General features: G+C 34.1%; 1 protein-coding gene across 2 annotated transcripts; it reads right to left on the bottom strand.

Annotated features, from left to right (window-relative positions):
• Positions 1–1,515: 1,515 nt before the first annotated feature.
• Positions 1,516–16,723, bottom strand: LOC131548817 (basal cell adhesion molecule-like). 2 transcript variants are annotated; one of them, XM_058790412.1, is made up of 9 exons: positions 6,864–7,017; positions 5,495–5,860; positions 5,290–5,408; positions 5,057–5,210; positions 4,803–4,918; positions 4,523–4,676; positions 2,961–3,320; positions 2,098–2,191; positions 1,516–1,996 (listed from the first exon to the last, which is right to left on the bottom strand). In XM_058790412.1, exons 1-9 carry the CDS (start codon positions 6,922–6,924, stop codon positions 1,903–1,905), a joined length of 1,518 nt encoding a protein of 505 aa, XP_058646395.1. In that variant the 5' UTR covers positions 6,925–7,017; the 3' UTR covers positions 1,516–1,902. The 2 variants fall into 2 exon arrangements, with proteins under 2 accessions (XP_058646395.1, XP_058646396.1); XM_058790413.1 differs by lacking the exons at positions 5,495–5,860; positions 6,864–7,017 and adding an exon at positions 16,454–16,723.
• Between the last annotated feature and the right edge of the window lie 597 nt (positions 16,724–17,320).

The following is a 17,320-nucleotide window of genomic DNA, read 5'->3' as shown; positions in this document are numbered from 1 at the left end:
GCCTTCAAAGAGTTTCACAGTAAGTTGCACAAAACTGGTAGATAGCTTTCTCTAAGACTCAGACTGTAAATCTGCGTTGATATCTTGCATCTCTGATTTTAGTGATGAAATTGCATTTTCGGTTGTTTTCAGAATCATTGCATTGTCTTCTTGGTTCACTTCTCTTTTCTGTCCTCTTTTACACGCTAATATTTGAAAGTGTACTAAAATGTGTTGCAAGTCACATGTAAGTAAAACTGTCCTCTCATTGGTCAGAGTACACCTTATGTTCCTCTTAGCATCATTCATTAAGATGGATTGACAGGATAGCTAAATAAGTTAGCAAGTTAGCTAAATTTCTAATTTATCAGTTAAAGTGGGAATTAAGGGAATTAGGACAATGGGACAACAAACAACAAACAAAACTAAGAGAGAAAAGGTTCCAAAACAAATGCTCCAAACAGGAGCAACATGTAGGACGGGACTTAATTTTGTCCATTGGAAATGGATTGGATTATTTTAATTTCTTCAATGTAAGCGACAGGTTGCTGAAGGGAGGGTGTTATTATTCTGCCTTCACGTCGGTGAACACATCAGGAGAGATTTTTTTTAATAAAGTTTGATCCTTTTCACATAAACTTCATAAACTTCACTACACCAACTACAGCTAAAATATTTTTTGTATTCTCATTTTCTCCAATGGCAACAGAAAATAATCTACAATACAATGTCTATAACTTTCCAAAAGAGGAAAAATATATTGAGAGATTGATTACGTTGGTCAAAAGTGAGAAAGATTTTGCCATCACTGACAACAGTCATTTTTTGATGTATGTGCGATGTATTTCATGTATTTGCAGTTATGTAAAGCACATTGGTCAATGTGTGGTTTTAATTGTGCAATACAAATAAAGTGACATTGACATTGGCATTGTTATAGGGCTGCGTGATTTGGCCCAAAATGTTGTGTGTATATATTAATATGACTAATAATTATTATTAGGATTATTATTGTTATTATTATTGCTAAATAAAAATATTAAACAAAATAAGAAATATTGCTATTGTAATAACAATGTTAATTATTAAGTAGTGGAAGTAGGGTGAATAGTTATGTGTTTTGGAAGGTTTTTTTCACTTAGTGCGGAAAAGTTTGAACAAAGCTTGAGGATGTTTGTTTTTAAATTCCTTGTTTTTATTGTTGTGATTATTTATAAATTATTGTCTATTTTATTTCCTTTTATGTAAAGCACTTTGAATTACCACTGTGTATGAAATGTGCTATATAAATAAACTTGCCTTGCCTATTAAAACAAAAACTAGAGTTTTAAAGAATAAATATCATAATATAATATAATTTGCAATTATTTTCAGCGAAACGCACGGCTTAAGTAGTTCCGTTATTTCAGTTATTTCTAAGTGATATATTTGTAATTTATTTAATGTGTGCAAAGCATAGCAATGATTGTAAACCAAAATTCAATCACATTTTTGAAAATAATTTTTAAAACTTACCAAAAAACAACAAACCCAGAGTATTTACAAGAGTAACAGATTTTATGTACAACCTATTCAGAACTACAGAGAAAAATCACATAAAAACATAAAAACGAGGATCTCATGTTAACCAAAAATATAACAAAATAAAACTTATTTATAAATAAAAGAGGTAATTCACCTAAATATGAAAATTCTAAACCCACAAGACTTCCGTTTATCTTCAAATCACTTTTTTTTACATATTTGATGTGGTCTATGGGTGTTGATAAACGTTTTTATATGTTAATAAAACCATTAAAATGAAATCTGTCTCTTTAGAAGAAGTTTTAAATTAAACAACTAGATTTGGATGAGGCCTTTAGGGAGAAATCTTCCTGTCAGCATATTTGTGGCCCACGGTTTGTGGGTTCTCAAGTGATACATTCACACTAGAATATCAGTCATAGGGACATGGTTCCTCACTGATGTGTATTTCACTGGTGGTGGGGGAGGTTTGAATGGAGGTGGCATATCCATTCTGAAAAGAAAAAGTAAAATGTAGATAAATGGACTGGAAATGTGTAGGATGTGATTATGTAAAAGGACAGAGGATGTGCTGCTGATTTTGGTGTGTCTCACTTTTTTTGGTTCTGGTGTCTTCTGTATAGAAGCACAATCAACACGAGCAACAGCAACACAATCGGGACGGCGATATATGCTGAGTTTTTTGATGCTGAAAGAAAAACAAGAGATATGCATGGAAAAGTGAACCAACGATAAGAGGCCTTGTTTTATAATTAGCCCAGATCTTGGCCCAAATTCATATCCTGTTTGTACTGTCATGTGCATGTCTGTTTGAGAACAAAACACTGATATCAATCATAGATCACGCAGTTTAAATCAAACAATGTGATGTTATTCAAAGACAATATTCCAGTAACAGCTTAATATATGACAGATAAGTTGATTTGAATTTAATTGAAACTCTGAATCTTTTGAATCATTGCTTCGCAAAATGATTCACTGTTTCAAAGCCCTCGAAACACTAAAGACTGGCAGCACCTGCTGAAAAAAAAAAAAAAAACCTAATCTTTTACAAAGCAGTTTTTTAATGAAAGTGTAATTATTAAATGTAATCTACAGATAATTTAATAACATTAAGGTTCTGTAAAATTCGCTTTATTTACCTATAACTAGGTCAATTAGAATCAATTATATATTCTTCTTTTTGTATTATACACGCACAAGTATTAAAATTCAATACGTTAATTAAAAATGAACCTACATTATAAAACTAACCCAGGAACTGAAGCAGTCTTTTGAAAGTGCCAATCACTGACCAACAGACCGCATTAAATATGTGAAGGAAAGTTGTTTCAGGAGCAGAGAAAATAATATTGTTTCTTTGGAATTATTTTCCACGAGAGCGTGTGTTAAAAAGTGAGTATGATAAGATTTGATTTAAAGTTGTCTTTCAGAAGAGTAATTTGTGTGTGTTTTACCTTTTGGTGTTGTAACAGTGTGGATGATGTTTTTCTGTGTTATAACAGTGGTGGCTACTTCTCTTCTTGTAGCAGGATCTGGAGTCGAGCTCAAACTGTCTGTAGATTTTACAGTGCTTGCATGTAATGTAGATGCATTGCCAACAGGTGGAGCAGAAGAGCTGCCAGTGAGAGGAGTGGGATGGCTGGTGTGTTTGGGTTGTAGGGTTGTCAGAGTGGTATTTGATTTCACTGTGCTGACTAGGAAGTGACCAGATTCTGTTGTAGACACAGTGGTATCAGTGCTCCATGAGCTGGTCCCATTGGAGGTAAAGCTGCTCAGATGTTTGGTGGTTCTTACTGGGGAAGGAGTTGTCATTCCTTCAGCAGAAATCGTTACGGAAGGGAAAATGAAATAAAGAATGCATATTAAGAAATATTACATTTATATTACTGCAATACATATTACAATAATAATAGAAACCTACACAGGTCAAGTGGTTTGGAAAAAGGATTATTATATTATATTATATATTACTGCATTAGACTACAGTAAAACTAGACTTTAAAAACTGTATGGGAGTGAAACAGTATTGGGATGTTTTTGGTGTGAGTTTGCACAATGGTACTATTCACTGTCTGAAATGGCACAGAAAGTACAGTATATGATGCACACACACACTCTAAGAAAATTTGATCAAATAGGGCCTAACTTTCCGTATTGATTTTTCACAGGTGTTTTACCCATATTTTAGGGTTAGATGTCTGTAAACTTGAAGGGTTAGTCTAAACTCCATCATCATTTACTCACCCTCATGTTAATCCACCCTGTACTTTCGGTTCCTATTAACTTCCATTGTACATACAAAGGAGGTCATTGGGAACAGAAACTGTTTGGTTAGCAACTTTTTTTACAATATCATCTTTCATGTTCCACAGAAGAAAGGACGTCATACAGGTGATGACGTGTGAATGATGACAGAATTCAATTTTTTGGGTGGACTGTCTCTTTAACAGATAATGTCCTGGCAGATCATTTACAAGTACGTTAATGTTTTTCTACAGATTTGTTTTCTTACAGTGCACACATTTGTGAGCTAATGATAAAGTTTATTCCCTACCATTAAAATGAATCATTACAAAAACCTTCGGCATTTTTTCATTTTCTTTAAGATTATTTAACCTGTTTATTTAGCCATTTTCCTCATGAGGACCGTTGGCTTGTTACAGTGTAGATGATTTCAAGTTTTACTATCCTTATGGGGACATTTAGTTCCAGCAATCCAGGCAAAACCTAACCTGCGCTCACAGAAACACCCCAACAGCCTTTCACAATAAGTCCCAGAAGGCTTCGAAAGAGGGAAATTGATTAATTAACCTCTGTTCCAAAAAGTATAATTAATTCCCAAAGGCTTCAGTCTTATTCTTAAGTTTTTCCATTGTTTGTGCTGTGTGTGCATTGCTTTGGGCAAACTAGGACTTTATCGTTTATTATTCACAGTTAAGAAGCTGTTATTTTTTTTATTTTTACAAAGGAATTTTAAATTGCCATGTGATCACAATTACAAAAAGCCTTTTCTTACCTTCGCTTTGCTTTGAGAGAACATGAATAGTAAACTCCATGTCTGTCTGCAGTTGATTGTCCAGAAAGACAGCTGTCAGTTTGTATGTTCCTGATTGGTCAGATGTTACGGAGGTCAGAGACAAAGTGTCTGAGAGAGACAGTGTTGTGTCACCCTAAAAATCATCACATGGGTTTGTAATTTTAGACAAGCTGAGACAGTTAATACACTACAAATGCACTATTTTAAGCAATGCTGCTTTAATATTTCATTTCAATCTCTTAATATTTCACAATCTTACTCTCATCCACTTATACTGCAAGTACTGTGATGCTTTTGCGACACAAGAAAGTGCCACATCTTCACCAGCGCTGACGTTTAAAGGGCTGCTTGTGTTACACTCAATGCCATCAAGAACTGTTTGGAAAAGCAGGAATTATTTCATATGGATTTGTTTACTTGGAAGAGCTTTTATGCGACAGACAATGATAAAAAATAATAATTCAAAAACCTTTTTAGGTGCAACTGATTTATATTCTCAGTACAAACACTCACAATTCACAGTCAGTTCCACGGTGGCATTGAGACCTTGCTGATTTCGGACTAACGAGTCCCATTCTGGTAAACAGATGTACAGATCGCTGTCGTTTCTGGTGACGTTGAGTAAAATGAACTCTCCATTTGAGCTTTCCAGAAAAAATATCTTGTCCTGATAAGATGAATGAGATCAACAGAACAGTTGTATAAACTGTGGCGTATAGAAATGTGTATTTTTCCGTCTGACTCACCTTTGACCTTCCAAGTTTATAACGGAGTGGTGGAGGGCTCACTGAACAAGTTATTTTCACTTCATCTCCCTCTTTTATGAATCCATATGGATATGACATCTTCACTGATGTTGGAGGCTCTGAAATTAGCAGACAGATGATGCTTATGATTCTCTTTTAAATGTGAACTGAATGTGAGAATGTAGGTTAACAGTAAGCAGTTTACCTGTCACTTGCAGGTTTGTGGTTCTTTTAATCGAGCCATTAGGATAAGAAGTAATTTCGCAAACGTAGTTTGCACTGTCATTCACTGTAACTTTATGCAGAGTCAGGATTGAGCCCTGTAGCTCCCCAGTTTTTAAACTGGTCACTGTCTCCAGAAGAGGACCAGATTGAAAATAATGTATTGCCAACCCAGGATGGAACACTACAATCTTCTTATGGTTCTTCTCATTATCTTTTTGCTGTTTAATCCATTCCAGCTGGATAATTTTGATGTTATGCTCCTCTCCCACAATGCACTGCAAGCTGATGTTCTGTCCCTCCACAGCAGTTGTGGATGTGTCATAATATATAAGCATTCCACACGTTCCTGATAAACCAGTTTCATAAGTGATAGTCAGATTGTGTTATTGATGTGTTACTAGCAAGGTCATCTGTAGTATAATTATATGCCATTTTATGTACCTTTTTGGATAGTTCAAGAAAAGATAACCATCAAGTAAAAAGTAATATATTTTCCTTACACATTGAACATATATGAGTTTGCATATCTTAATAATTATATAAAATTTAGAAAACAATTTAAAATGTTTTTCAAGATAAAAAGTGTTTATTATAAGGATTTATTTATTTATTTTTACCATCAAGTAAATGCTATGTATTTTCATTACACCTTAAATGCATGTGAGTGTGCATATCTTAATCCTTATTTAAAATGCTTAAAGTTAACAAAATATTTGACATAAAATAGTACTTTAATTATTGATTTATTATTAATTTATTTAATTTTGTTGCAAATGTCATTTATCATTGACCCATAAATATCATCACATTTAGGAGTGTCGCTCCACTTGACATCTTACAGCCTGAATAACCTGCCTTGTGAGAAAAAGATCACATTGTCTGATATTTTTAGAGATTTATTGACAGTAATGAGGGTAATTTCAAGATATTTCTGCTTGATTGAACCACAAGACTTTGATTTGGCAGACAAAGGTTATATATTATATAGGAATTATATATATTATATATGAAATAGATTTGTTTTATTCCAATAAATAATAATAAAAGTACTTTTTTTTTAACAATTGATTTTAAGATGATTTTGTCTTAATATGAATTCAGAACAGTAGCATCGTACTGTTGCTTTTGACTTGCATTCATTTTAATAGAAATTAAAAAACATGCTCATAATAGGATTATCTGTCAGATCGCTGTATGTATACATTATATTTTGACTCCATTTTATGAGTAAATAAATAGAACAAAAAGATGAGTGTTGCATTATAAACCCCCTAACCGCAGCACCAATCAGTATAAATCTAGTAAACATTTTCTTTGCAGGTATAAATAAAAATTCAAGCCCCTCTTACCTCGTATCATGCATAAAAATATAAGAAGTTTATAAGTTGACTCTGTCATCAAAAAATCCATATCTGTGAGAACAACAGTCTTAACAGAGAGAGTCAAACATAAGCAGCGGCAGAAGCACAGGAAGTGAGCTACACCACCAGAGAGACAGGAACTGGTTTGTCTTCGTCGTCTTACATCTCTAGTCTAGTCTGACTGAATCAACAGCTTGGTGCGGTGTAGACCCCCCCCCCCCCCCCAAGTGAACAGCAGAAGATACCTAATGAAGAGATGATTTTAAGTTTAGAGTAGATTGGTGATGGAGTGATGGATTTGGTCATGATACTCTTTATAAACATAATAAACTGCTTCAACAGATAATTATGACCTTATTTTGTTGACAGTTAGTGTTCACAGTCAGCATGTCTTCATCGATTTCCTGTCAGAATGCATCTATGTGACAAGCTGCGGCCACGTTTACACACACACACACACACACACACACGTATCAAGACCACATGAAATTTTAAAGCCCCTACAGGCAGTAGGTGTGTTGTTGTTTGTGCACATTATTGGCCAAAGTCCCTTGGCCAATTTAACTTATTTCTTTGGTACTTCTTATGTTATTATAGAATTTACTGTTAATTTATATCTTAAATGAGACGTGACAGGAAACTACAGTGGGGAGAGTGTGAATCCTCAGTTTAACAAATAAAGACATCTCAACCTACTTCAGGTGCAGGCGGGAGTCACAGAATACTAGTAATGATGTTACATAATCAGGATACATAATTAGGGACACTCTGATATTAAAATTTGGGTCAATAATTATTTTCAGGTTATGGCCAATATTAAAATTCTAGACTACTTTGTCTAAATAACTGAAAATAAAACTAGTAATGACATTTCGTAATCAAAATACTTGCACCAATGCACCGATATTAAAATTCTGACTGATAATATTCACATTATGGCTGATATTAAAATGCTACGCTGTTTTATTAGAAAAAGGAATAAACAGGAACACAACGATATTAAAATTCTGAACAATTACTGCCCTGTTATGGCCAATATTAAAATTATATACTATTTTGTCTGAATAAATAAGAAATAAAACAAACCTGAAAATGAGTCTGGGAAAACCAGTAATGATATTACAGGGTACTTGAAAGTACAGAATGCATTTATATTAAAATTTGGGAAGATTAGCCCAGAATTACTTTCAGGTAATGGCTGATCTTAAAATTCTATACTATTTTGTCTAAATAAATGAAAAATTAAACATTAAAACCTAGCACTGAGTAATGGTCTTAAAATTCTGGTAGATAAGCTGATAATTACTTTAATGTTATGGCTGATATTAAAATTATATACTATTTTGTCTAAATAAATTAAAAATGAAACATTAAAAACTAAAAGTTAAAAGTGTTAAATGCTTGAAATTAAATTTAAGCATTGCAGCATTATAAAGCACAGTGAATGAATGAACTATTAATTTTGAGATTTGCTAAAGATTACATTTATTAAAAGTGTTTTTAAAGAATGATGTGAGTGTTAGTTAGATGATGGCAAGGGTAAACTAAATGTAAAATTATAGGGGGAAAGAGCACAATTAAAAATCCAATGTATATACATTAATTTCAAAAATTAAAAATATTGGCAGATTATCATGCATTCCCATTTTTTAGTAAGAAATTACTAGGATTGCCATCAGAAGAGAGAAACCTCAGCTTTGTTTGATTTAAACTTGAAGATGACACTTCTGAAATAACTACCTGTTACCCAGATATTCACATGCATTCACATGTGCCATTTCCATTCCTCACGGCCTCTGGGGTCTGAAGCTCATAATCAGGGTCTTGTAGAAAAAGATCAAAATCACATACTATCAAATAATAAATGAAGCAATGTGTGCCGTAAGTGGGGAGGGAATTGATGTCTCTATTAGATTCTTTTGGTGGGGATATAAGAGAAGTTAAAAGATCCATGAATGTGGCAGCTGATAGCAGCGTGGGGAGATATAAACTGTAAAATATAAAATCAAAGCAGCATCTTGGTAATTATGAGGAAATGTTACAAAGAATACTGGGGACGTGTGTACTTTAATATACGCATAGAGTATTTAGAGAGACAGGCTGGATGATACCAAGTAACAAATATGAATAGATCTCTATAAAAGTCCTGAAGTCAAATTATTTCAGAAGGTCAAGATCCGCTGTCATCTGTAATATTTGCCTGTCAAAAGAACACACATTTGAAACTTTGTATTCTGCCAAAGGACTAAAATATCCTCTTTCATTATAGGATTCAGTGAGCAAAGAATTTGATTCAGAAATTGACTAAGTGTCTGATGTAATCCATATACATAACCTCTAAAAACTGTGCTTGTGTGTGTGTGTGTGCGCGTGTCTGCCTCTGAGGCAAAGACTCGGGGAGAAATTCAGTGAGGCTGAATATCATAATGCAGCCTGCATCATTTTAATGAATAATTCGATGAATAAAATTGTACAAATCAGGTAATCAGGCAGTCATGCACAAAATATTCCTGCTTGTCGTTATCAGCAATGACATGAATGTCTTTGAGCTTGTAAACAGACAGAAATTGCACCCAGACAAGAGCAGTGAAACAAATGAAGTTCTGATGTAAGTTTCATCAGATGTTCAAAAAGGAACGATCACGCCAAATACACAAAATCATGTTTAGCTTCACAAAAATGAGGCTTCAAAATGGGTTTCAGTGAGTTCACCAGACTGTATCTTATCTTTAGCTATGCTACGATATGTGCTTGTACCCTAGTGGTTCTCATCTCAAAAACTCCTGCAAGATCCTATCCTATCAGAATATCCACCTTTTCCAGTGCATGATCATAAACATGTGCATTACATGTGCTTATCTTGTTCAAGCTGATCAAAAGAGTTTTTACTGACCTTTTTGTGTTTTCCTTAGCTAGTAGGCCAAGCTTGCTAACTGAAGGCTTACTGAAAACAAACTAAGGGAAATATTTTGGCCATATTTAGCCCCTGAAATATGTGACAGCGATATGTTGGCTAAGCTGTTAGCTTGCTAACCAAAGGCTAATCGAAAACAAAAAAGGGAATTGTTTTGACCATTTCAGCTCCTATACTATAATGTCATATGCAAGATGTAGGCTAAGCTGTTAGCTAACAAACCAGATGCTAAAAACAAGTAAAATGTTCAATTGACCATTTTAGCTTCTGTAATATATTTGTTGTGATCGGAACGACTTTAAAGGCCAATTCATTTCACACAGCACAGACAAAAACCAACAAACAAGTTGGCTGTTGGGTTCAGAATTTTATGAAAAATAACTGCCCCGACAGGCACTGAAAAACACTGACTGAACATGTTCACTCGGGTGAAAACAAACTCCAACCAACACCAACAGACGCCGACAGGGATAACACACTGATCAGACAAAATCCAACAAACATGTTGTTAGCGTTTTTGCGGTGTGAATTGGCCTGCTAGTGTGTGATTTTGAGTCAGCATTACAAATTCAGTAAGTGTTTGATGACTCTGTTCAGATTTTAAAAGTAGTGTAGTGTATTACAGCCTTTAGAAAAAGCGGTTTTACACACATTCCAAATCATAAACATCTGATAGGAAACTTCTTAGAGACATAGGCTATTGCAGATGAGCAAATACTCAGAAAAAAAAATAAAAATAAAAATAAATAAATAAATAAATAAATATATATATATATATATATATATATATATATATATATATATATATATATATATATTTTAAGATCAAATACACGTCTCTGTGATGTATCTATGCATGTCCCTTACAAAAATTAACCATGGTTTTATTATATTAAAAGTGTAGTAACCATGTTTTTGTGGCAGATTGATTATCATTTGTATTACCACAGTTTTACTACAAATACCATGATTAAACTATGGTTAGTGTGCGGTTACCATTGTTTAACTATAGTAACCATGTTTTTTTGGTTTTATTTGTAGTAAAACCATGGTTAGTTTTCGTAGGGGTCAGGGAAGCTGTTAGCTTGTTTATTTAAACTAAGCTTAACAGCTTACTGTTTGGTTTGGTTACTGAATAAAAATTAAAGTTTAATTTAACCATTTTAGATTCTGTAATATAATGTAATTTATTTTTGGTGCTTTTATTAGGATAAGACAGTGTAGACAGGAAGCGAAGTGGGAAAGAGAGAAGGGGGCAGCATCGGGAAAGATCCATCAGCCAGGACTCAAACTCAGGACGCCTAAAGCACAACGGCGCTATATATACACACGCTGCCCACAAGGCTACTTGCCACCGACATAATGTGATTTGTGATATGTCATTTAGACATTTTTTTGATTATGAATAAATAAATCGTAAAGCAATTTTCTATCATTAAGTACCAAATAGAGTACATCAGGCACAAAGCTGTCCAACTGACCTTCATGGCGATTTTAATTTTAATGACCCAGGTGTGACATTTTAGGCTATCTAGCACATCTCCATTGTATGGCATTATGTATTCACTTGTATTTAGTTAGCACAGGGTGTACAGGGCTGTTTTAGAAAGAGCTCACTCCCTCTGTTTGCATGTCCATCATTTATTTTTAAATCTGGCACACAATCGATGCACCCACAACCCCAGTAATGATAATCCAGTGCCTCTAATAGGATCTGTATTAGTGTTATGTGAAGATGAGTGAAAGTGACCTTTTCTCAAGTCTTTTTCTTAGTGAAGATGTCGCACATAAGCAGCACATGTGTTCCTTTGATCACTGTCTCATTAGGCCACACATTATCATGAACACATTGAGTGGATGAAATTAGGGCAGCTAAATTCAGGTTGGTAAATAACTGTGTGAAATAAATAAATATTTCTTACTGTGCATGAGATGTTTTTTTACACTAATTTTTTAAGGATGTATTTTTATTTATTTATTAAAAACATTTAGTAGTGATGTTATGTTGCTGTTTCTGTTTGCTTTACATTTTTTAAAAATAAATATTTATTTATTTATAAAGAAAAATCATGTAGTATGTATTTATTTATAAATAAATAAAAATCTTATGTTGCAGTTTTTGTCTCATTTACATTATATAAATAATTATTGATTATTTATGTATTTATGAAAAAAAGTTTATTATGTTGGACTTTGTAATAAAGTTACAGGCCAACTAGTTTTATTTCCTCTGCAAAGCCCATTTTTAATTCCATTCGGAATCATGAGCATTCTATTGGAATAATGTTTAAAGGCTTGACAGACCAGTGGATTCTAAAGAACTCACATCTAGGGCAAAGATGCAGTACATCACAAGCTCATGTTTATTTGTTTTCTTTAGACAGGATGTTGTGGTGTCTTGGGTGAAAGATGCTGAGTCTCTATCCAACAGAGAGGTCAGGCTGCAGAATAAGGCTTGTCTCCTGGAGCAGAAATGGTTTAAGTGGTTTGCTTAAGGGCACGCTAGCGGTACACAGTGGCCATCTCAATGAGATGTCACAGAACTAGCATGCTGGCAGCTATGCTCAAACTCCTGACCTTCTGGAAGGCAGCCCACTACTTCCTGTTCTTCTATAGTACAGTGGCATTATCAAGCCAGTACTTTTAAGAGAACGACTGATCGCTGAGAAGCTTGACGCTGCTTCAGATCTGTGTTCTCAGACAAGTCAATGACGGAGAGGGACGAAAAGTTCCAAACTGCTCTTTGTCCTCTGATCTCCACCACCACTTGCCATCCATTTCTCGTGCCCACGTTCTGTTATGTCACTTGCTCAGATTGTGACTTCTGTCAAAAGACATTATTATTATTTTTCTCTTAAAGAGATAGTTAACCCAAGAATTCATTACTTAGTCATCCCTGCGTAAGTCCATATAATAACATTAAAATGGTACATGTATTATGCATAAAATGTGTATATTGTTATGCATAATATAAACATAATTTTAATGTTAATAACTGTGCTAATAATAATAATATAAATAATTAATTGTAAATAAATAACTAATATATAACAATCACACATAAATAATAGCAAATTATAATAATAATGTATTATTATTATTATTGTTAAATAAGACCATACAAGGCTCGAAATTGCGACCATTTTGCTCCCATAATTTAATCTGTGCGACCTCAAAATATATTTGGGAGCACTTGTGCGATTGCGTATAATTGTTGTAGTGCGACCTGTTTTAATTTCTCTAAAAACGTTCACAGTTATGTGCCTTCTGTGTGCTGATACGGTGACCAGTCTGCCGTTCTATCAAACGTTACGTAACTTCATCTTTACGTTCTTAAATTTAATGCAGATTTTAGATTTTAGGTTAATATTAACTGTCAATCACTCAGTCACTGCTTTCCGCTGTCAGGTGACCGGGAGCTAACTACCGCGGGAAATGCAAAGGGCTGAAGAAGAGAGAAAATGAAAGGAAACGCAGACAGATTTCTTTTGTAAACCACCTAAAGTTACAAATAATGTTGCTGGTGATAGCGATCATGTGGGGAATGTTGACCCAGCCAGCAGCCGAAAAGGCGGCGTAGTTTGCGGAGAGAATGGTTGAAAGACTTCGAGAGGCTCTGCTATGAAAATGCACTGTGCTCTATGCACTGCGTTCACTTTAAAGCCTGTGGGACGGAGTTTGCAGGTAACACTAACAGCATTCGCCACCGAATCTACACATTTTAAGCTCGAGAGCTTGGTTAAACACGGAGAGAGTGCCAAACACAAGAAATGCAGGGACAAGTGTGTGGCAAAACGTTCAGGATCATCAGGTTCAATCGTTAAGGCCTTTAATTGTCAGGATGCTCACGTAAGGGGCTGCGATAATATCGTAATTGTTGTTTTAACGATGTGCGATTTGACATTATCGAGTATATTGCAAAAAAAAAAAAAAAAAAAAACACCTACAGAGAGTGCACGCATACATGACGTGATGAAGTCTAGTAGGTTAGACTAGTGCGCGTGCGCTTTCACTGCTTGATTCAGTCTATTAAAATACATAACAAAATTCAAGATATGGGGGCTTTATATAATTTCATATAGTTAATATCACACGAACAGTGTCGTTTTTTCCTCCAAAAATCAGTATGATTACAAATGTGATATTGATTTTATACAACAGTTCAATAAACAAGAAGTTAATATTAAGAGACTTTTAGACACCATATTTCCTGTTTTTGCTCCATTTCGACAACAAAAATAATTCCAAACAAAGCCACAGAGCTGATTTGTGTCTCTGAGCAGCATGACGGTGTTTCGTTTCGTTCCTGAATGAATCAACCGTTTAAATGATTCGGTTCAATCGCAGTGACTCACTTATTAACAGGGACTTGATGCCACCTACTGGCTATTGTAATTTCACATTTAAAGTATCTTTTAATTTTTTTAAAAATAATTTCAAATATCAGTATTCAACCTTTTACGTTTACAGTATTAAAAATATTATATATGCATGTGTAACTGCAGGTTAAATGCATTCATGTCCTGCATTAAGCAGGGTGTAAGTGCATCTAAATGCCACTTCAGAAATTCAAAATTCAAATTCCATAATGAATTTTGTTTATACTGATTTAATTTGCTTGATAACACCCCAAATGTCTTATTATTCTAATTGACTGATTAAATGTAAGAATTTGACTCAAATGATGATGCACACTTTTAGAAAAAATGGCTAAATTGTGAAAATGACCATAAAAGGTAAAAATCAATTTAAACTTATTGGAAAAGATTCATTTCTTTCACTGCTGTGAACTGACCACCACACAGAATATCAAAATCAGCTAGACTACCAGCACAATAACACAAGATCAGCACAATAACACAAGCAAAATATTGTCAGATATCAGATTAACTCAGGTGGTTTACGAAAGAAATCTGTCAGTGTTTCTTTTCATTTTCTCTCTTCTTCAGCCCTTTGCATTTCCAGCGGTAGTTATAGCTTCCTGTCACCTGACAGCGGAAAGCAGTGACTGGGTGATTAACAGCTAATATATTAACCAATCTGCATTAAAGTTAAGAATGTAAAGATGAAATCTGTTAATATATAATTTGTAGTTATGGTGCTCATTAATTTTTGGTGGGTGCTCCTAAATTTTTGCTGGTGCTCCTAACTTTTTAAAGTTGGGAGCACCAGTGCTACCAAGTAAAAAAGTTAATTTCAAGCCCTGCTATAATAATAATAATAATTTACTGTTATTATTTATTTATTATTAGTAGTATTTAATTGTTTTTCCTATGCATTTATTATTATTATTATTATTATTATATGTACATTTTAGAGCTCATGCAAAGTTAGTATTTTAGTGAATAATTTACCTTCACTTACATTCTGTTATTTTTTCTTTCTTGGAGTTTTGAGGAGTTCAAAAATATATATTTTATACTGACATTAATATAAAACACTTTATTGACCTAAAAGCTAGTTTTATATTCCGACTTTGAGGTACAACTAATTGGACCATGAGGTATACTTTGAAAACCTGTCAACAGTGTTAGCATGAGGAAGAAGTTAAACTGACATTGACCTGTGTCAACAATGCAATCCCACTCAGCCCACTGAGCTGCTGTATTGTTTGAGTAAATAAACCTTGATGGATAACCTGGTCACGTCTGTTAAGCAATGACTCATTGTCTGAATCAAATACTCCCACGCGCGTGGTCACTGTGGCCCTTTTCATCCGGTTGTATATGTGGTGCTCTATTCACAGCAGGATCACAGTTTCTCCAGCATTCCAGAGCACTCAGTTTGACCCATAGAGAGGGGCCAGTAAAACTGTCTTTCTCTCAGACAGGTCAGTCTCTAGGGGGCTCCAGCACCTCTCCTGCAGTGATGCTGTCAGAAATGGAGTGGCCCACAGCCTATCAGCCTCTCTGCACACTGAAACCCATCAAACCTACAGCAGTATGTGCCAATATCAGAGGACTATTTATTGCGGCCAATTTATGGTGTAAATAATAATAATAATAATAATTTTCTTATTTAATATTAATAAAAACAACTTTCTTAATTAATGTATTTGTTATTTATTAATTATTTATATACAGTATATATCAATATTATTATTTATATATTTTTAATAATTAATATTAATTTATTTATATATATATTAAATAATTAAAATGTATGTAATCATAGCAATTTGAATAAGTTAAATTATTATTTTTAAATAATATAAACAAATGCATTAAATTCATTATTAACAATAATAATTACAATAACGTTTATTTATTTGCTTGTTTGCTTGTTTGTTTATTTTATTATGTATGTATGTATGTATCACTAGCGTAGCCAGAAATGTTTAAGTGGGTGGGCCTACATAAAACTGGGTCAGGTGTGTATATTAAAACTGCATGTCAAATTGCCAACAAAAAATACAGCACCAAGGTTCATTACACAGTACTTCTATAGCATGCATTAACATTAGTAATTTGTTATGTTAATGTTCATTTCAAAATGTACTAATAGGACATTATTAAAATTAAAAATTAACATTTAAAAAGTTAACATTGTTAACATTTGCCTGAGCTGGTTAACAAAGATGAATAAACACGTAACAAATGTATTGCTAATGTTAGTTAATGCATTAACTAACGTTAACTAAAGGAAGTTTATTAAAAAGCATTACCTCAGAGTGAAACAACTGGGCTTCGCTGATGATTTCATAATCAAACGTCTTTGTCAGTTCACGCAAGTCAGGACGATGCTAATATGATGTTTCAAACACACTTGGTTCAGAAGTTTCCGATCGATAAATCCAGCACCGTCAGGTGGTCTGTCAGGTTTCATTTGTAGACGGTCCGGATTTATTGCTAAGGCTTTTACTCTAAATAAGAATTGATCTGATTTATGTTTGCTTCACTGGGCTATTTTCAAATTTAACTTCACAAACGCGCGCATTTTACTATTATATCCTTACGTCGTAAACATAGGTCGTAAACGTAACATTGTGGGTGGGACTAACAGAAACGGACGAATCATCATTTTGACAAGCGTATGATGATATGCACCTATAGGAAGAGGGAAAACTAAGAAACGACGTGTAATTGACCAGGAAATAAATAAAGTTACAGTGAAATAAGACGTTTATTGGTATCGTTTAATAAATTACATCCATTTGGAAAATTACATTGGGTGGGCCACAGATGAAAGTGGCCCACCCGTAGCTACGCGACTGGTATGTATGTATGTATGTTAAGTTATTGAGTGGAGATTTATTTGGGAAAATATCTGCACAAGCTGAACACATTGGCTAGTGAATGAGAACCATAGACACACAAAAACCAATGACGTTTTAATGTGATTGACGTCAAATAGGTTTTATGCTGAAATTTCTGGGAATCCAGGAAGTGTTGTCCTCCAGCAGATACGTAAATCTTGTCCAGGTTAATGTTGCTGTTACGCAGATCCTCACGCAGCTCAGCTAAAGCTAGGCTTGGCCTATAGCCAGAGATGGTTGGCAGGCGTTGGGTGTAGCGGGCTGAAGCAAGCTGGA

The sequence above is a fragment of the Onychostoma macrolepis genome, chromosome 10 (genome assembly GCF_012432095.1).
Source record: "Onychostoma macrolepis isolate SWU-2019 chromosome 10, ASM1243209v1, whole genome shotgun sequence".
Taxonomy (NCBI): Eukaryota; Metazoa; Chordata; class Actinopteri; order Cypriniformes; family Cyprinidae; genus Onychostoma; species Onychostoma macrolepis.
Note: the sequence above shows the minus strand (reverse complement) of the source record. Positions and strands in the feature narration are given on the sequence as shown.

Bases quoted from the DNA above. Each gene is read 5' to 3' on its own strand.
- LOC131548817 (XM_058790412.1), bottom strand. From the start codon at position 6,924: ATGGATTTTTTGATGACAGAGTCAACTTATAAACTTCTTATATTTTTA. The intron at 5,211-5,289 runs GTGAGTCAGACG...TCATCTTATCAG, and splicing joins ATAAACTTGGAAGGTCAAAG to GACAAGATATTTTTTCTGGA. The intron at 3,321-4,522 runs GTAAGAAAAGGC...TTTCTGCTGAAG, and splicing joins TCTCTCAAAGCAAAGCGAAG to GAATGACAACTCCTTCCCCA.